This window comes from Oryctolagus cuniculus, chromosome 19 (genome assembly GCF_964237555.1).
Source record: "Oryctolagus cuniculus chromosome 19, mOryCun1.1, whole genome shotgun sequence".
In the NCBI taxonomy this organism is placed as follows: Eukaryota; Metazoa; Chordata; class Mammalia; order Lagomorpha; family Leporidae; genus Oryctolagus; species Oryctolagus cuniculus.
The window spans coordinates 9,224,749-9,245,290 of record NC_091450.1 but is presented as its reverse complement, the minus strand read 5'-3'; the positions used below and the strand labels follow the sequence as shown (position 1 = coordinate 9,245,290).

The 20,542-nt window shown below is 50.1% G+C and overlaps 1 protein-coding gene across 20 annotated transcripts in view; it reads right to left on the bottom strand.

Annotated features, from left to right (window-relative positions):
* Positions 1-20,542, bottom strand: part of LOC103346407 (trafficking protein particle complex subunit 9) — a 178,821-nt gene that overhangs the window by 94,635 nt on the left and 63,644 nt on the right. For 15 of the 20 annotated variants that reach the window (XR_011384771.1, XR_011384772.1, XR_011384758.1 and 12 more), the window contains one exon: positions 13,887-14,039. The exons of 3 other annotated variants lie outside the window; for them this stretch is intronic. Coding sequence is in view for 1 of the 17 variants with exons in the window: in XM_070064934.1 (XP_069921035.1) it covers positions 13,887-14,039 (153 nt within the window). In the remaining 16 variants the exon portion in view is untranslated. Of the gene's footprint in view, positions 1-1,568; positions 2,665-13,886; positions 14,040-15,180; positions 20,352-20,542 lie in introns of those variants that run through there. 2 more of the 20 variants (XR_011384777.1, XR_011384776.1) reach the window with 2 other exon arrangements.

Below are 20,542 nucleotides of genomic sequence, written 5' to 3'. Positions count from 1 at the left end.
TTCTCAATGTCAGATGAAAATTGGGAGGGAGGAAGTCCACCTATCCCTATTTGCAGATGACATGATTCTATACACATGAGATCCAAAAGATTCCACTATTGAAACTCAGACTAGAGGTTGGTAAAATGGCAGGACAGAAAATCAACAGCCTTTTTATACACAGACAAGGTCAAGGCTGAGAAAGAACTTCTGAGACCAATCCTGTACACATAATTACAGAATAAATAAAATGGCTACGAATAAAATTAACCAAGGATGTTCAATATCTGAGAATCACAGAGGATTAAAGAAAGGGATAGAAGAGGACAACAACAAACCAAATAGAGAAGCTTCTAAACTGTAAAAGAAACACTCAGCACTGTGAAGAGACAACTAACAGAAAGGGAGAAATTATCTGCAAAGCATGCCACTGATAAAGATCAACTGCCAGAAATTTTCAAGAAACTCAACATCAGAAAAACAAACCAGCGACACAAGAAAAGGGCAAAGGACTTCCACAGGCATATTTCAATGAAGAAAATCTAAATGGACAAAAAACAGAGGCGAAAATGCTCAGGATCCATAGCCATCAGGGAAATGAAAATCAATAATAGAAGAGCTTTAGGAACTGGGGGAAAAGGCACCCTCATCCACTGTTGCTGGGAACGTAAACTGGAATAGACCTACGAAATAAGCCACCCATGTGCAAAGAGACTGTAGCAGCAGGGAAAGCGAAACAAACAAACCAGACATGAAGAAAAGTCCAGGACCAGATGGCTCCACCAGTGACAACGCCCAGGGAAAAGATCATTAAAATCCGTGATTCGCAAACCCTCCCAAAAAGGAGATGAAGAGGAAAAGCCTTCCAGTTCCTTCCATCAGACCAGCCTTATCCCAACATCCAACACAAGCATATCATGAAGAAAATGCCACACACATATCCGTCATGGATGTGTCTGTCACATGCCTCAACAAAATATTACCAGACGCCATCCAGAAGCACAACCAAAGCTTAGCACACTGTGCGCAACTGACAGTTACTCCGGAAATGAAAGCGTGGCTACCCTACAAAATCAATCTATCCCAGAACAGAATGCACATGGGGAAAGCCCACAAACTATCCCGATAGACACAGAAAACCTAGTTCACAAAAACTTCCACGACGTTTGCGATACGAAAACACAAATCATCACATCAGGAACGGAACGTACACCTCGGCCTGACGAGGCTCTTTCATGAAAAAACCCACAGAGCGCGAACGTCACAAACAACGCGAGGAACCCGAAACTGGCCTCCTAGACCAGGAAACAGACACGCACTTTCGCTCTCCTTCCTCCCATCAACAGTCTCTGACGTCTAGAGCAGGGCGGCTGGGCCCTCCAAAAGCAAACAGATGGGAACGCGGGGCCGTTCCGGGAGGAGACCGAGCCACCTCTGCTCTCGCCCAGCTGCTCGCACCCTGGGGACCCTTCCAGACTGTCCGCACAGCACGACCGCGACCCCACCCGCGCCTTCGGGACCCAAGAGCAACAGGCACGCGGCCAGCCAAGACGCCCAGCGGGTAACCGCCACAGCCGCGCGTCACTCACCTCCAAGGGGGTCCGGTCAGCTGCCGGGTCAGTTGTTGTCCGCGAAGGCCGTTGCTTCCAGAAGGGGCCAAAGAAGAGCAACGCGCCTGGGAAACGGCACGGAAGCCTCGGACGCGCAGCCTCTCCTGATCCGGCCTGCCCCTGGGGACGCTGGCTCTCCCTCAGGCTCGGCCAGCAGCGTCGAGGACGGCTCCTCTCCTCACGGCTTGGGCAGGCTCTGGAGCCGGAGAGGACCCGCGGCGCTGACTCCCAGCGGAGCCCCACGGGGCAGTCGGCGCCAGGCTGCGTGCAGGTGCACTTCCAGGTCACAGTGCCAGGCGCAGGCGCACTCCCCACGGGCCGTCACCATGGCAACCCAGGACGCACCTGCACACTGCTGCATCCAGCGTCCCAAGCCCCAAGGCCGCTTCCAGTCCCGCCTCTCCAGGCTGTGACCAGGGACGCAGACGCCGATGGCCCAGGTTCTCTGGACCCCACTTCCCTGCCTCGTGGGAGTCCTCAATGGAGCTCCTGCCTTCTGCCTCCTCGCTTCTGCCTGGCCCTGCGCTGCCCGTTCGTTACTGCCACGCGTGGAGAGAAGCAGTTCACGGGGCATCGCCAGCTCGCTCGCGCTCGCTCACTCGCTCACTCGCTCTCTCTCTCTGAGTGATCATCCATCTGGGGGTTCACCCCCGAGGTGGCTACAAAGGCCGGGACTGGGACAGAAGCCAGGGACTTTAGCCGGCGCTCCATTCTGGGGTCAGGGGCCTAAGTCCTTGGGCCGTCTCCCTCTGCTTTCCCAGGCGTGTTAGCAGATAGCTGGATCCCATGGTGAACAGCTTCCGGGAGGGTCAGCACTGTGAGGTAGCGGGTAAAGCCACCACCCGCAGTGCCGACTTCCCATATGGGCGCCGGTTCGAGTATGGCTGCTCCACTTCCGATGCAGCTCTCTGCTGTGGTCTGGGAAGGCAGCAGAAGACGACGCCCCAAGTCCTTGTGCCTCTGCACCCAGGAGGAGATCCCGGCGAGGATCCTGGCTCCTGGCATCAGACACTCTCAGCTCCGCCCATGGCAGCCAATTGGGTAATGGACCAGCAGATGGAAGACTTCTCTTCACTCTCTCTCTCCCCCCCTCCCTCCCTCCCACCTTCCCTGCCTCGCTCTCATCTGCTCTGTGTGTAACTCTCAATGTCAAATAAATAAATATGATCTTCAAGAAAAGTAAAGAAATTCAAAAGCGAAGACATAGCTATAAATAAAATACCACATCACGGCCAACTACTAGAGTTTTTTTAGAATGTGGTATTATATGCATTACCTACCCGATTAACCCAGAATTGGAAAGAGTTTAACTCGGTCTTAGAAAAGATTTTGGTACCCAGTCATTCCCTTCTTCCTTACAAACATTCTGTGCGGCATTATCTATGACTTGCGCTGCTGAGGAAATCTTTGGAATTTACATATTCACACGCTTACGTACCCACTCCCACAAGCACTTGAAACACCTGTGGTCCACAGAGTTCTCCCCCCGGAACACAGCTCTGCTTTCCAGACACCACCCTGCAGAGTCAAGCCCTGCCTTTAATGTATGGATCATGCTGGAAACTGATCAAATCATGTCTTCCACAAAGCAAGATTAATACCGAAAAGCAGTGTTTGATGTCCCCTGGCTCTTTTTGAAATTGTTTTACAGGCAGAGCCGACAGTGAGAGAGAGAGATATATAGAGGAATGTCTTCATTTTTCGTTTTTCACCACTTCGATGCGAAGCCAGCACCCAGGTGCATCTCCTGGTCTCCCATGCGTCTGCAGGGCCCAAGGACTTGGGCCACTTTCCACTGCCTTCCTGGGCCACAGCAGAGAGCTGGACTGGAAGAGGAGCAACCGACACAGAATCCGGCGCCCGTACCAGGACTGAACCCGGGGTTCTGGCACCACAGGCTAGGATAAGCCATGAGCTGCAGCGCTGGCCGCAGTTAGTTATCACCTTTCTAAAACACATGTAAATGCACTGTAGGGCATCATTACTGAAGGTATAGTCAAGTAAAATGTTTTTAAGTTAGTAAACCTCTATCCTATCAAAAATAACTTCCTAATTCATTTTTCATCAATTTAACACATGAAAATTAACTTTATTTCAAATAAACACTGACAAAATTAAATCTTCTTTGTTGCATTTTTCTCTTATATTAAATTAAAATAACTTACTTTCACTTTTTGTGAAAATCTGGTGCCCTCACTGGCACTAGAACCCAGGGTGCCAGTGCTCACTAGGATTAACCTAGTGAGCCATGGTGCCAGCCAGTCCCCTCGCTTTTAATGGGAGCTTAATTCACTATCTCCACTGTTCAATTTTCTGTCATTTCCTCCTGAATTTCCTGTTTTGAGTCAAGGGTGCTACCATCTTCTTAGTCTTGGAAGTCTCTGCACACTCTATGTGCCTGGTGTGTCCTGTATCCATGTGAGTTGCTCTCACCTTGGTCACTGCTGCCTGGCGTGTCCTATGTCCATATGAGCTGATCTCACCTGGGCCAGTTCTTCCCCTTTCCACTCTCATGGCCCTGGTGCAGATCTCAGGTCCCTCCTGCTCTGCAAGCTGCAGCACCCTCTCAATGTCATGCCTCATCCCCTGGCTTGGCTCTTTCCAGCCTACTTGTCACAGGCTAGGGAGGGTTTGCGCCTTCTCCTTAGCTCGGGACCTGTGGGACTGGCCTTGTGTACCCTGTGAGGTCTTGGCTTTATCTCAAAGACACTCATGGTTTGCTTCAAGCCATCTTTTTAGCCTGGTTTCATACTTTCCCCATCTACATAATATGTATTTGGTTTATTGGGCATTTTTGCTTCTCGGAATCCGTCATGTAGTTTGGTGCTGTTCCTGCTGGAGCAGAAACTCCGTGCTACTCCTTTCCCCAGCTCCCCTGCTGTTAAGAAGTCAGCAGATTCTTCCTCCTCTCCTTTTGATTACCTGGCTGAGTTCTCAATGAGATCATTTCATTAGGCTCCTAGCGTCCCTTAGCTAGCTGATCTCTCCCTGGGTTGTGCACTCCCGGGGACAGGGAACCTGCTGTCTTTCTTTCCCTGTAAGTCAGCCAGTCTGTGTGGAGCTGAACAACTTGACATTGTCTTTTCTGAAGGTTTAATAACCCAGGCAGAGTGAGAGCCAGGAGTTAGAGGACTGCTGTTTCTCTTCAAGGGATGGAATCTCGCTGAGTGGTGTCAGGGAGGGTCTTCCTCACAGGATGATGGCTGCTTAGGCAGTGTCTGCATACTGGGGAAGTGGAGTGAAATCTGGGCACGTGGTGGGAGAAGTGGCAGACCCCTGACCTGGGGTGAGTCTCTGATCTGTGGAGAAGGGATGGCAGTTGACTGTGTGTGTCCCTGGTTTGCACTGTCCTGGATGCCTGTTGCTGCTGCCGCAGTCACCTCAGGTCTAGGAATGCCCGACATTCAAACAAAGGCACCTTGCAGCTTCTGTCTGCCTCTGACCTTTTATGAGGCTGGGTTCTGTACCCGGATGGAGGGTGGTAGCAGACCCCGAGTTTTCTTTGTAAAAGCTTTTTGAAAATTCAAGTTGAAGCATTTAAAAATTTGTTTATTTATGTAAGAGGCTGAGTGACAGAAAAAATTCCTGCAACAGCCAGGGCTGGGCCGGGCCAAAGTTAGGAGCCCAGAGTTCCTTGTGGGTCTCCATGTGGGTGGCAGGGACAGAAGCACTTGAGCCATCACCTGCTGCCTCCCGTGGTGCACGTGAGCAGGAAACCAGATCTGTAGCATGCAGCAACCGAGACTTGATCCAGACTCTCCAGTGTGGGATGTGGGTGTCCCAAGCTGCAGCCTTACCTGCTGCACCACAATGCCTGCCACAGTTGGAAGCATTTTAATGATAAATTTTAGCTTACAAATTATGTATGTTCCTTTTAGAAATCTGAAAAAATATAAGTGGATATTAAAAAATTAATTCCTCATCCTGCATCCTAACTGTGCATAGACAGGCACACTTGACATTTTATGTGTTTATTTAGTATTGTTTATTCTTTTAAAAAATTGGATTGATTTTATAAATTCAATTTATTGTCTGGTGCCGTGGCTAACTTGGCTAATCTGCTTGCAGCGGTGGTACCCCAGGTTTATCCCGTTTGGATCGTCAGATTCTGTGCCAGTTGCTCTTCATCCAGTCCAGCTCTCCGCTGTGGCCCAGGAGGACAGTGGAGGATGGCCCAAGTGCTTGGGCCCTGCACCCACATGGGAGACCAGGAGGAAGCACCTGGCTCCTGGCTTCGGATAGCACAGCTCCAGCCGTAGCAGCCATTTGGGGGGTGAACCAACGGAAGAAGACCTTTCTCTCAGACTCTCCCTCTCTCACTGTCTAATTCTACCTGTCAAAAATAAATAAATAAAAAATTTACAAAATTGAATTTATTTTATAAATCTGTATTCTGATTTGTGAAGTAGCTTAAGCCTTTTTCATATTATGAAGGTTTTTTTTTTATAAATGTCACTTTTATTATTTTTTAAAGGTTCAAGTCCTGGATACTGTGATTCCAACCCTTCTTCCTACTAATGCACACCATGGGAGGCAGCAGATGGTGGCACAAGTACTTGGGTTCCTGTCAGTCACATTCGACACCTGGATTCAGATCTAGGCTCCTGGCTTTGGCCTGGCCCAGCCCTAGCTCTTGTGGGTATTTGGGGAATGAACCAGAATATGGAGGATTCCTCCCTCTTCCCTCACTTTCTCTCTCTCTCTCTCTCTCTCTCTCTCTCTCTCTCTCTCTCTGTCTCTCTTTCTCCCTCACTCCCTCCCTCCCTCCCTCTCTCCCTCCCTCCCTCACTCCCTCTCTCCCTCCCTCCCTCCCTCTCTCCCTCTCTCCCTCCCTCCCTCACTCCCTCCCTCCCTCTCTCCCTCTCTCCCTCTCTCCCTCTCTCCCTCCCACCATTGCTATCTCCCTCCCTCCCTCCCTTGAAATAAAATGAAAAACATTTTTAAATTACATCAAAAAGAGTAAAAATAGCCATACATCTACTATTTATCGACAATCACTATTTTGGAACAATTCAACATTCATTTTACTTCACATTCACTACCTTTTGTCTCCTGAATTATATCAAGTAAATGCAGACATGATGCTCTTTTACCCATAACTACACCTGCATATATTTTCTAAGAACAAAAACATTCTGATATAAATTCACTTTGATAATCACATTCAGTATAGTTGTGATTATACAATAACATCAGGTCGAGCACAGCATACATTAAATTTCTCCAATCATTCCAAAAACATCTTTAACCTTTTATTTTAATCCAGAGTACAAGGAGTCTTCAGAAAGTTCATGGAAAATGAATTTTATGAAAAACATCTATTCTTGCATTTCCATTTTTTGCACCAAAATAAGTTTATTTTCATTCTATTTTCCCAAGAACTTATATGAGTAAGGACAGCGTGGGCCAGCACTATGGCAAAGCGGGTTAAAGCCCTGGCCCGAAGTGTTGACATCCGATATCGGTGCCCGTTGAAGTCCTGGCTGCTCCTCCCCCAATCCAGCTCTCTGCTATGGCCTGGGAAAGCAGTGGAGGATGGCCCAAGTCCTTGGGCCCCTGTACCTCCCTGGGAGACCAGGAAGAAGCTCCTGGCTTCACAGCAGCACATCTCTGGCCATTGCGGCCATCTAGGGAGTGAACCAGTGGATGGACAATCTCTTTCTCTGTCTCTACCTCTCTCTGTAACTCTGGCTTTCAAATAAATAACAAATCTTTTAAAAAATGACAGTGCATAGCACTGAATTGTTCTCTCTCTTCTGTCTTTAAGCAAGAACAGTCTTTCCAACTCTTTCTACTAAGTGAGGATTGAAATACCAGTATCTACCTTACAGAGTTAGTGGGAGAGGGCACCTAACGACGGCCAGCACCATGGACTCCCCCACTGCCTCCACGGCATCCAGCAGCCTGCTCTCTGCTGCACTTGTTGTTGGGAGAGTTTCAACAGGAATCACAGGAAGAAAGAGCCCAGCACAGCCTCCTACACCTAAGGACGCCCAGCACCATGGACTCCGCCGTGCCCTTGTGGCATCCAGCAGCCTGTTCTCTGCTGCAAACAGCAACACCTCATTCCAGAAGCCTGTGAGCTGTGTGAGTTCTTCCCAAGGAGCAAACGGGGCCCACATGTGCTCCCCAGTAAAATGCTTCTGAGAGGGGCAGACTGAGAGCCACTGCAGGGTCAGTCTTGCTTGCAGGAGGCCATAGATGAGCCTCTGCCCCTGAGCCAGACACTGTCCCTAGACGAGGGCTTCACGGTGGCCTCCTGACAGCACAGGTGGAACCGCAAGTGATAATTCACAGCCTGGACCAAAATCCCCAAGGGCCTTGGCTGTCCACCTTGCTCTCCCATGACACTGGCCTGTTCTGCCTTTTTCTGTGCAGGAGGATGGGGTCTCCCCATGATAAGAAGAGGTAGAAACACCAGAGTTTCCCTCGGCTTCCTCCAAGTGAAGAGACACCAAGTGGGAAACCCACTCTGCCAGCACTGTGGTCTCGGCCTTCCCAGTCTCCAGATGTGAGAAAGCAATTTCTGCTGCCTGAGACACTCGTCCTGTGGTGCTCTGTTCCAGCAGCCCGAGCTGCCCAACATGGAGTAGCAGGAGAGACTGTGGGGAGCAATTCGGACTAGACTAAGTTACTGGAATTAAGACTTATTCTATGCATCTGCTCTCCCACAATATGGCGCTGGGAGAGAAGAAAACAGCTTCTACACAGCTGCCTCCAGTTCAACCAATAAACTGTAGGACCTGCTCCTGATTGGAGGAGAGCAGCGTACTCGGCGTGTGGGCAGCCGAGTTGGGATTGGCGGAGGAGGACTATAAAGGAGGAGAGAGACGGCATGCACCAGGAACATCTAAGGGGAACATCTAAGGGGAACACCTGTGCAGCCCCCGAGAGAGCCGGCCGGCGGTGTGCCGCTCCCCTGCGGAAGTGGGGAAAGCGGCCAGGGGGAACCGCCCTTCCACGGAGGTGGAAGGGATAGTAGCCAACCCGGGAAGAACCAGCAGCAAACCCGGGGAGGGCCGAGCAGACGAAAGAACAGCGCAGGGTCCTGTGTCGTTCCTCCACGAAGAGGGGGAGCGACATAATGGTGCCGTGACTCGGATAGGAAACCTAGGACGGATAGGAAACTTAGGAGGGAAGAAACGGGAAGAAGTGGAAAATATCGGAGAGAGAGACTAGCAAACAGCCTAGGGAAAAGCCGGACGAAAAAGGTGCCGGAAGAAGCTATTGAAAGCCTAGGCATAGACTCGGATACGGACTACGGGGGGAAGCTGGGAGAAATCTCTAAGGTCGAAAGCGAAAGTGAAAGCTAGAACAAACAGACTCAGATACAGACTGTGGGGAGAGGCCAGGAGAAATGAGGGAGGAGTATTGTTGGAGGAAAGCTTGGGGAAACATACCGGGTAGAGAAAAATGTTAGGGAAATTGAAGCCGCGGGGGGCAGGCCGAGGCGGAGACGAAAGCCACTTTGGGATTCTCAAGTTAGCCCGGGAATGGGGGGCGAAAAGTTGAAACCAGAAGCAGAAACGTAAGCCAGATTGGGATCCGTCTGATTAGCCCGGGGAGCAAAGGACGGGAAGCCAGATCGTGGGGCAAAGACGTGAGCTGGGTTGAATTCGCCAGGTTAGCCCGGGGAACTTAGATTGAATGCTAGTGGCGGAGACGCAAGCTACGCTGTGTGACTCGCGGAAGCCGCCGCGTGCAGAGAGAGCACGGGGTGTGAATAGATAGGGAACGCGGGGCTGGCGCGAGGCAGTGGTACGGACGCGAAGGGCGTGGAGACCGCGGAGCGCGCGAAGCCAAGCCGCGCAGAGCCGGGAAGCCGCGCAGATGAGAGAGGCGTGGGCTGAAGCGGCTCAGAGCCGGGAAGCCGCCGCGGGGTAGGTGCCGAGAAGCCGCAGGGATAAGAGAAACAGAAGTTTAGAAGTAAAATGAGAGAAATAGGAATGCTGGAAGATAGAAGTAAAATGGGAGAAATAGGAATGCCCAGAGATAGAGAAATAGAGAAATAGAAAGGCCTCCCCACAATATTGCAATGAGAAGGCTTGGATTCGGTCTGCCTGATCAGTGAGGCGATGAGCACCTGCAGGCGGCTCGACCAGAGTATGAGCCGCAGGTCACCGAAGACAGGCACGAATTAACATCAATAAGGCCTCCCCACAACACAGCAATGAGAGAGCTTGGATTCGGTCTGCCTGATTAGTAAGGCAGTAAGCACCAGCAGGCAGCTCGACCAGAGTATGAGCCGCAGGTCACCGAAGACAGGCACGCATCAGCGCCTAAAAACCTCCTCACAACATGGCGAAGAGAGGACCCGGATTCGGTTTGCCTGATTGATAGGACTTGTAAGAACCTGTGGCAACTCTAGCAAGTAGAGCAGAGTGTGTGCCGCGGGACACCGAAGACAGGTGCGTATCAACGCCAAAAAATAAAAAGAAAGGGGGATCTGTGGGGAGCAATTCGGACTAGACTAAGTTACTGGAATTAAGACTTATTCTATGCATCTGCTCTCCCACAATATGGCGCTGGGAGAGAAGAAAACAGCTTCTACACAGCTGCCTCCAGTTCAACCAATAAACTGTAGGACCTGCTCCTGATTGGAGGAGAGCAGCGTACTCGGCGTGTGGGCAGCCGAGTTGGGATTGGCGGAGGAGGACTATAAAGGAGGAGAGAGACGGCATGCACCAGGAACATCTAAGGGGAACATCTAAGGGGAACACCTGTGCAGCCCCCGAGAGAGCCGGCCGGCGGTGTGCCGCTCCCCTGCGGAAGTGGGGAAAGCGGCCAGGGGGAACCGCCCTTCCACGGAGGTGGAAGGGATAGTAGCCAACCCGGGAAGAACCAGCAGCAAACCCGGGGAGGGCCGAGCAGACGAAAGAACAGCGCAGGGTCCTGTGTCGTTCCTCCATGAAGAGGAAGCGACAAGAGACCCCAACAAGCTCCCTGTTACAGGAAAACAGATGAAACGGCCATGCAGGGAGCTGAGCCACAGACGCGCAATCAGAGCTGTGAAAACTTCAACAACTCCCCAGAGAAGCTGGGGGCAATTCTGAGGGGAATATGCTCACAAGAAAGAACAGGAGCCGGCACCGTGGCTCACCAGGCTAATCCTCCACTTGTGGCGCTGGTACCTTGGGTTCTGGTCCCAGTTGGGGTGCCAGATTCTGTCCCGGTTGCTCCTTTTCCAGTCCAGCTCTCTGCTGTGGCCTGGGAGGGCAGTGGAGGATGGCCCAAGTGCTTGGGTCCTGCATCCGCATGGGAGACTAGGGGGAGGCGCCTGGCTCCTGGACTCAGATCCGCGCAGTTCACTGGCCAGAGCGGCCATTTAGGGGGTGAACCAATGGAGGGAGGACCCTTCTCTCTGTCTCTCTCTCTCACTGTCTAACTCTGCTTCTCAAAAAAAAAAAAAAGAGGATAGAACAGAAGCACAACTCAGAACCCACACACTCAGGGGAGGAGCAGGAGAAAGAGGCCCCGTTCATGATCCATGCCACAAGACACAAAGCCTTTGCCTGTGACAGCCAAAACACTGGGAACACAGGACAGAACGAGACAGGGTCCTTGTGCCACACACCTTCTATAGGATAGCATCTGGCCTAATGCTTAGGACACCCATGTCACACATCAGGGCTCGGGCTCCTGACTACAGGTTCCTGCCAGGGCAGTCCCTGGGAAGCAGTGGTGATGGCTCAAATAACTGGGTTCTTGCCACCAATGTCAGAGACCTGGATTGAGTTCCTGATTCCTAGTTTCAGCCCTGGGGCCATTTTGGGCATTCTGGGAGTTACCTAGAAAATGGGAGATCCCTCTTCTCTCTCTCTCTCAGACTCCTTTGCCTTTCAAATAAGATGAAACAAATTAAAACTAAATGCCTGTGATAGTGGTTTGTGCTAGAGACTTGATATCTATATAGGTACACATTCACACATACATACAATCATATCCCAAGAAGTAAATAAATAAATTCTTAATTATAAGACCCAAAACTCTGAATTGACCAGAGAAAATCAAAGAGAAAGGTCCATGGCATTGGTCTGAGCAGTAATTTCTTGGATGTGACCCCAAAGGCGTAGGCAACAAAAACAAAAATAAAACATATGAGATTGCATACAAGAAAATCCTTCTACAAGCAAAGGAAACAAGCTACAGTTCTCTCAGTAGAGAACCAACCCACACACTGAGAGAGGATACTTGAAATCATTTATCAGCTGAGGGGATAGTATCTTAATACAAAGAACTCAAATGAATCAGTAACAAGAGAACAAACAGCCCCCAAATGGACATTTCTCGAAAGAAGACATACAAGTATCCATCACCAATTATCAGAGAAATGCAAATTAAAATCACAACAGGGAGGCCAGTGTTGTGACACGGTGGGTAAGCTGCCACCTGAGACACTGACATCCCACACAGGCACTGGTTTTTGTCCCACTCGCTTCACTTCCAATCCAGCTCTCTGCTAACGACCTGGGAAAAGCAGTGGAGGATGGCCCACGTGTATGGGCCCCTGCATCCAGGAGCTCCTGGCTCCTGGCTTTGGCCTGGCACAGCTCTGGCCATTGCAGCCATCTGGGGAGCAAACCAGCAGATGAAAGAGCCCTCTCTCTGTCCCTCCCTCTCTCTTCCAACTCTAACTTTCAAATAAACATATAAATCTTCAAAACAGATAAACAAAAATGAAACCATATAAGATGGCATGTCACTTCACCAGACTGGCTATTACCAAAAGACCCAGGCCACAGGTGCAGAAAGAGGGATCTAGCACACTTCTCAAGGGAACGTCAGTCAGTGCAGCTTGTTGAAAAAAAGCATGGGGGGTTCAAAAAAGCTAAAAACAACTCAAACTCTCCCACGACCCCACCATCCCACATCCAGATTTATGTACATGTGCATGTAAGGTGTATATGTACATGCATGTAATGTGTGTATGTACATGTGTGTGGAATATGGGACATGCATATGTGTGATATGTTTCTGTACATGCATGTGATATGTACTTGTGAATATAATCTGTGCATATGGTGTATACATGAATACATATGTGTATATGGAAGAGCCATGTCTGCAATCACATGTCCACTGCAGCACTGCTCACCACAGTAAAGACAATGGAAACACATGAATGCCCCTTGGCAGGTGAACAGACAAGGAATGGCAGCTGCAGCGCACCCAGGAATACCGGACCCAAAACACCCACAGGAGGGTAGTCATTTACAGCATGTTCATGGAGACGAAAGTCACGTACTGTATATGAAGACTCCAAAGTCCTTAAAACACAGTATTGAAATGTTCTTACTGGGGCTAGTGTTACAGCACAGGGGGTTAATTCACCGCCTGTGTCCCCAGCACCCCATGTGAGCACTGGTTCAAGTCTTGAATACTCCACTTCTAATCCAGTTCTCTGCTAACATGCCTGGAAAAGGAGCAGGAGATGGCCCAAGCTTAGGCCCCTGACACACACACTGGAAACCTAGATGGTGTTCCAGGTTCTTGACTTTTGCCAGGCACAGTCCCAGCCATTGTGGCTATTTGGGGAGTGCACCAGCAGATGCAAGATTTTTCTTCTCTCCCTCTGTGTGTGTGTCTGTATGTGTGTGCACACGCGTCCTGTCTGTGTCTACTCACCCCACACCCATAACTGCCCTTCATGTAAATAAGTAAATCTTAAAAAACAAACAAAAAAACAGGCAGGGGAAGAAATACAAGAGAGCTAGTCTGTCTCCAACCCATGAGAACACAGCAAGAAGATGGCCGCCCTCACCAGGAACCCAACCATGTGAGCACCTGGGTCAGACTTGCAATGCTGAGAACCGTCAGTAAATCAATGCATGTGGTCGGGCCAGGCCAGGTGTCGGATTTGTTACAGCAGCCTGAGCTGACTAACACACCCCCAACACGTCTAGAAGAGCATGTGACCACCTGACACACCTAACCCGTGAACTCATGTCCCCACACGGCCAGGCCTGGTGCTGCAGCAGATACAATTCCCATTGCCCTTGGCTCTATCTCCTTACTGCCATCACCAGATGGGAGAATCCATCATTGCCACTTGCGGGGAAAAATCATAGAATTCCACTCCCTTAGGATGACCACCTTGCTAATCTGGACAAGAAAGTCAAGAATGGGAATTGAGAAATTGTCTCTTTAATGTGCCTGCAGTAAGCCACGCTGCTAAAAAAGTGCCAGGGTGACATCTTTGATGGGCGAGTCACATGGCCGGTGGCAGGCGCCATGGAGAGCTGACTAAAACACACACCTGGGAGCAGGTGAGCTCTCAGAAATGAGGAAGCTGCTTACCATCACTCAGGTCCAGCAGGAGACCCTTCTGGCAGGAGAAGTCCAGGCTCGCTTTCATGGTGACAGTGAAGGTGGCTGCCTGCCCAGGCTGCAGGGGAAACTGGGTGAGGGTTTCTTCCAGCTTCCAGCTCAGGAAGTCATCATACAGTTTCTCTGCAATGATAACAACAATAGTGATGTTGATGGTGATAGCAGAGCAGAGGCACAATGAGACTGACACCAACCCAGCTGGGAAATTCTGGCACACGCTCAAAAACAAAGACGAGAAGCATTCAAGATGTCAGAGAGCAAAAAGTCCAGGAAAAGTCCTGAATCAGAAGAGGCCGTGAGGCACAAAGAGGAGGGAGAATGCGTCACGCCTGTGCACGGGACCCCCGCCTAACCACCATCGCTCCTGTGGAGCCGTGGGACCTGCGGACGAAAAGAAGGCCTGTGGCTCTGGCAAGTGAAACTAAGTTTCCCCACCATGAACATTTTCTGTATTGTACTGCTGTGAGGGAAACAGACCCATGTTAAGCAGGGACACCGCTTCAGAGAAAGAAATCCAGAATCAGAAACACACAGCTAAGAGCAGAGCGTAAGGCAGGGCCGGCGAGGAAGCGGCCTTGGGCCTGGTGCACCGTGCAGAATGGTAAATCCTCACAGCCAAGGTTTGTCCACAGACAGCATAGATGGACGACCACTGCATCTGGGGCTGGTGCAGAAGCTGCCCACGGTGACCTCTGCAGAGAATAGGGGTCATCATTACTAAGAGCAAGGCACCCTCTGGAAGGACGGGAAGAGACACAGGGGACACCCAGTGTGGCCTGGAAGCAGCCATCCCTCCTTCACTAGCAACTGGGAGTGAGGTGTCAGACAGCCAACCAAGGCCCAGTATTCTCTGCAGCCAGCACACCTGGGAAAACTGACAACCTCCAATGGCTGCGCCACAAGGTCCCCTTCCAACTCTGCTCCACTGAGAAGCTCCCAGCCCCACTGCCCTCCTGCTCACAGGGGCAAGCACAGATGCTGCACAGCCCTGAGCAGTGAGGTCCAGTGTTCGGCCAGCCAGCAGAACAACACACACACACCGATCCTATGAACGGTGGGTTGGTCATGGCTCCCGGGCAGTGCACTGCAGAGCCCAGCGTCCAGGTATGCAGCACCAGGAAACCTTCCCAGAGAGACTTGAGGGGAGGAGGAGAAGCCAGGGATGGTTAGTAGGAGGAAGATTCTGGACTTGTGCTGTGTCCAGCACGGTCTTGGTGTGTGGCACAGCTTAACAGATGTCACGCTCAAAACCGCCTTCACACACCGGTTTTGTGGTCTGCCTCCTGTGTAGCTGCAGCACCTGGGGACTTCAGATGTTCACAGAAGTTCTCCTTGGTAGGCACGGCACCGCCCTAGCCCACAAAGATCACTGAAGCCTTGTGTGTGTTCCTACTCTCCAGTCTGCACCGCAGCCCTGAGGTCCAAACTACCCTGGGACACTTGATCTGGGTGCTGTACCAGCTCGAGTCAGAAGTTATGCCATTCCTCCTGCACCACGGATGGGACCGAGACCCTCCAGCGACCCAGGAAGTCTACAAACATGTTACGTGCATTTTAATGAACTCCACTTTTTTGCTTTTTAGCCGGTCAATCCACTCAGGAATGGAATGGGTAAGACGCCAGGTGACAGAAAGCCTAGTGGGTCCAGCTTGCTGGGGCCAGTTCCAAGGCCCCAAGAACACAGGAAATGCAAGCTGACTGCCTCCATGGCCTGTGCATGAGCTGCACCAGCAACCACCCCCTTCCTAAGCACAGCTCATGTCAGACAAGACACCAAGCCTTGCAAAACCTCACCTCCCAACATCCTCTCCAAGCTGTTTCTAAGATCACAACCTGTAAACAGCAGCCACCATGTCAGCTGCCCGGTTCACACAGCCAGGGGTGGGCAGGATGGTCAGGTAGGCCCTGAGCAAGCACATTGCAGCAGGAGGAGCACAAACACTGAGACGCCTCAGGAGGGCACTCCAGCCCCACATGCTGCCAGCTCTCCTCCACCAGCACAGCCTGCTGCCTCTGTGGAGAGGGCCAGACCCACTGTCACCACAGTGGGGTCCCACCTGTCTTTCACAGTCCCACTCACGGGCTGCATTCCTGTGGGCCTTGTCTCCCCCCACACACACACACACATACACCCAACCCTTCCACGCACTGACAAGTAGGATACTATATCCAAGGGACTCATTCTCCTACCAATCAATCAATGGAAGGCACCAGCTCCCACCACTGAGAACCAGCACCTGCTTGGAGAGGTAGGCACTGTGAGGGTTAGGAGTACCTGCTTTAGGACAGGGCATCTGGGCTCACCTACCAGCCCTGCCTACATGTCCTAGGTGAGCCACCAAACTTCCGTGTCTGTCAGTTTAGCCATCTGCAAGATGGGCAGTCATGCCAGGTCAACAAGGTAATAGAAGCCAAGTGCTTCGAACACAACCCTGACTAGAACAGCACTTGGCCAGTGTTAGTGATTCCTCCCGTGCCTCAAAAACCCCTCTCTCCTTGTAATAAATCAGTAGTCACTCCCAGGGCCACGTGAGCATGAGCTAGCCCTGCAGAGTTTGGGACCCTGGCCAGCAGTCAGCAGGCACACTCTAGCACTAGCTGCCACCAGAGTTCTGCCTCTCCAGCCATGAACAGGACCTGACACGGGGAAGCAGACAATAGTGACAACAGCGTGGACCAAGTCATGGTGTTCACTTTATAATTAGAACAGTTGGAAACATGTTCCACGGGAAAAAAAAAAAACAGGATGCCACACTGAATGTACAATGTAATTTCAAACGCATAAAAGCACTCAAGTAGAAAAAAATGAAATATATCTGTACACCAATATTAGTTTGCTTTGAGTCAGCAGATCACGGGTAGTTTCAAATGGTTTTGTATTTTTTGAATTTTCTGCAATGAGCTTTTATCATGCTTTTATAAAGAAATACACACAAGGATACTTCAAGAAGTTCATAGAAAATAGAATTAAAGGCTAAGTTTATTTTGATGCCAAAAAAATGAAATGCGTGCATATGAGGAACCTTCAAAATGTTCATGAGGAATGTACATTATGAATAAAGCATGCATGGATTTCAAAAGTGTCTGGCACCAAAATAAATTACTTTTAGTTGTGTTCTTCCATGAGCTTTGGGAAGCCCCCTTGAGCCTGCCCGCGCGCACACACACACACACACACACACAAACGCATATTTGTATAAACCTGCGCTAACAGCTCTCTAAGTCTAGGCCCCTGTCCCCCTAACCTGGTTTCATGCAGGGAGAAGCCTGTGGGTCCAGCCTGCACATCCACTTACAAGACCAACCACACCAAGGCCTGTGGCCCACCCAACAAAGAAAGGTGGGTGTGAGCCAATGCAGATGCCCTCATGGTGCCCCACGCTACAGCAGGGCACTAATGTTTCCTGGTGACAGGGGCAGCAAATCACAGGCACTGTGTGTCCCCAAGTCCGAGGCTTGTCTCAGCCAACTGAATAAAATTTCCTGGGGCAGCGGATTAACTCTGTGGCAGCCATGTCCATTGGCAGGCAATCAGAAGCCTACAAAGAGTTTGGCCAGGCTAAGGAAAAACTAGCCTGCCTACACTAATTAGGTGAGTTCTGCCTCTCCACACCACTACTGCGCTCCCTTGGCAAGGCAGGGACCATCCAGAGGGACTATCCAGCAGGAACAGCCCCAGGCAAGCAGGGCAGGAATTGGAGCAACTGCCTAGTGAGCGGCTTCCCAACAGAGATGCTCCATCCCAAGTCATAAAAGAGCCGATTACAGGTCGGCACAATGGCTGACTAGGCTAATCCTCCACCTGCGGCGCTGGCACAGCAGGTTCTAGTTCCGGTTGGGGCGCCGGATTCTGTCCCGGTTGCTCCTCTTCCAGTCCAGCTCTCTGTTGTGGCCCGCGAGTGCAGCAGAGCATGGCCCAGGTACTTGGGCCCTGCACCCGCATGAGAAACCAGGAAGAAGCACCTGGCTCCTGGCTTTGGTTGACATAATGTGCCTGCCATAGCAGCCACTTGGGGAGTGAACCAATGGAAAAAGGAAGACCTTTCTCTCTCTCTCTCTCTCTCACTGTCTAACTCTGCTTGTAAAAAAAAAAAAAAAGGAGCTGAATACAGCACAGAGTTCCAGCAATTTGCCCAAAGCCAAGCAGCTGGGAAGTTGTGGAACCAGGAGTCTGCATGGCAATGGGCTCCTCCTGCCTATCTGAGGCCCTGAACAGAGACGGAGTGAACTCCAAAGTGGAGGCTGCGTACAAGGGAACTTCATGGAGGGCATGCAGAAAACAACACAGAACACTCAAGCACGGGAGCTCTTGCGTGCGCCGACCTGAGTGTGCAGCCCAGCTTTGCCCTTCAGCAGCTCTCGGGACAGGGAGGGCTGTGAGTCCTCTGTCAGCCAAGATGCCCTGTCCTTAGAGGAGGTGGTAACAGAGTTGGCATGATGGTAACATGAAGCAACTATCCCTATTTGCAGATGACATGATTCTATATATATAGGAGATCCAAAAGACTCCACTAAGAGACTATCAAAACTCAGAGTAGAGAGTGGTAAAGTGGCAGGAGAGAACATCAGCAGCCTATTTATATACACAGAAAATGTCATGGCTGAAAAAGGACTTCAAAGACCAATCCAGTTCACATAGCTACAAATAAAGCAAATAGCTTGGAATCAATTCAAACAAGGATGTTCAATAGCTAAGAATCACAAAACATTAAAGAATGAAGTAGAAGAGGGCACCAAAAACACACACACACACACACAACAATAACAAATTGAGCAGCTTCTGCACTGCCAAAGAGACACTCGCAAAGTGAAGAGGCAAACTAACAGTTGCAAAGCATGCAACTGATAAAGAATCAACTGCCAGAAACTTTCAAGAAACTCAACACCAGAAAAACAAACCACCCACTCAAGAAATGGGCAAGGGACCTCAGCAGGCAAAATACTGAAAGAAAGGAAATCTAAATGGCCAGCAAACACATGCAGAAATGCTCAGGATCACCAGCCATCAGGGAAATGCAAATCGAAACTACAACGGCCTTGAGGGTGTGGGGGAAGGGGCACCCTCATCCACTGCTAGTGGGAATGTAAACTGGTATCGCCACTGTGGAAGACAGTAGGGAGACAAGTCAGGAATCTGAATACTGACATATCATATGAGCCAGCCATTCCACCCCTGGGAATATGCCCAAGGGAAATGAAATCAGCATACGAAAAAAGAGTGATCTCTGCCTGCATATTTACTACAGCTCAATGCACAGTAGCAAAGATATGCAATCAGCCAACATGCCCATCACCTGAAGACTGAATAAAGACATTATGGGCTATGGACAACATGACATGCATATACGGACTGCATAGCCTGGCTACTGTGCATCCTACTGCAGTAAGCATAGGCCTGTGAAATCCTCTCTGTCTACACAATGACTTCTTCTCCTTCAATATGTTCCCAGTTGTGAGTACATCCATACAGCTTTCCATGTTGACAGGACTAATTTCACAAGGGACACTGGATTAGTACACAGAATACAGACATCAGATCCATGAACCCAATTTTACCTTCAAACACTAGAACAGCAAAGTATACCTTAAGAAACTGGATGGAGGAAAAAGATTCAAGCGGAAATCCACCCAACGGCATAGAAAATATCACAACAGACATTCAGTGAGACCAAACTACAGGGCTTGAAAACTCAGTCAACCTGAGTTGACCCACAGGAACACAGGGGGGAAAAGGAGAACAGACTCAAGCGACTTGACAACAGAAACGACAGAGAGGACATCGCTACCAACCTTCCAAAATAATGATCAAAAAACACTATGGAAAAACCACGGCACAAGGACTTGGTCAACCTACATAGAGTGGATTGACTTGCAGAAAGATGCAAACCACTAAAACTGGATACAGTGAAACAAGAAACTGTGAATACACTTATAATTTCAAAGAGAATGTAGTAGCAGGGAAAACGAAACAAACCAAACAGACATGAAGAAACAAAGTCCAGGGCCAGATGGCTCCACCAGTGACAACGCCCAGGGAAGAGATCATTAAAATCCGTGATTCCAAACCAGGAGAGAAGAGGAAAAGCCTTCCAGTTCCTTCCATCAGACCAGCCTTATCCCAACATCCAACACAAGCATATCATGAAGAAAATGCCACACACATATCCGTCATGGATGTGTCTGTCACATGCCTCAACAAAATATTACCAGACGCCATCCAGAAGCACAACCAAAGCTTAGCACACTGTGCGCAACTGGCAGTTACTCCGGAAATGAAAGCGTGGCTACCCTACAAAATCAATCTATCCCAGAACAGATACACATGGGGAAAGCCCACAAACTATCCCGATAGACACAGAAAACCTAGTTCACAAATTGTCCATGACTCTTGCAATACGAAAACACAAATCATCACATCAGGAACAGAAGCTACACCTCAGCCTGACAAGGCTTTTTCATGAAAAAACCCACAGAGCGCGAACATCACAAACAACGCGAGGAACCCGAAACTGGCCTCCTAGACCAGGAAACAGACACGCACTTTCGCTCTCCTTCCTCCCATCAACAGTCTCTGACGTCTAGAGCAGGGCGGCTGGGCCCTCCAAAAGCAAACAGACGGGAACGCG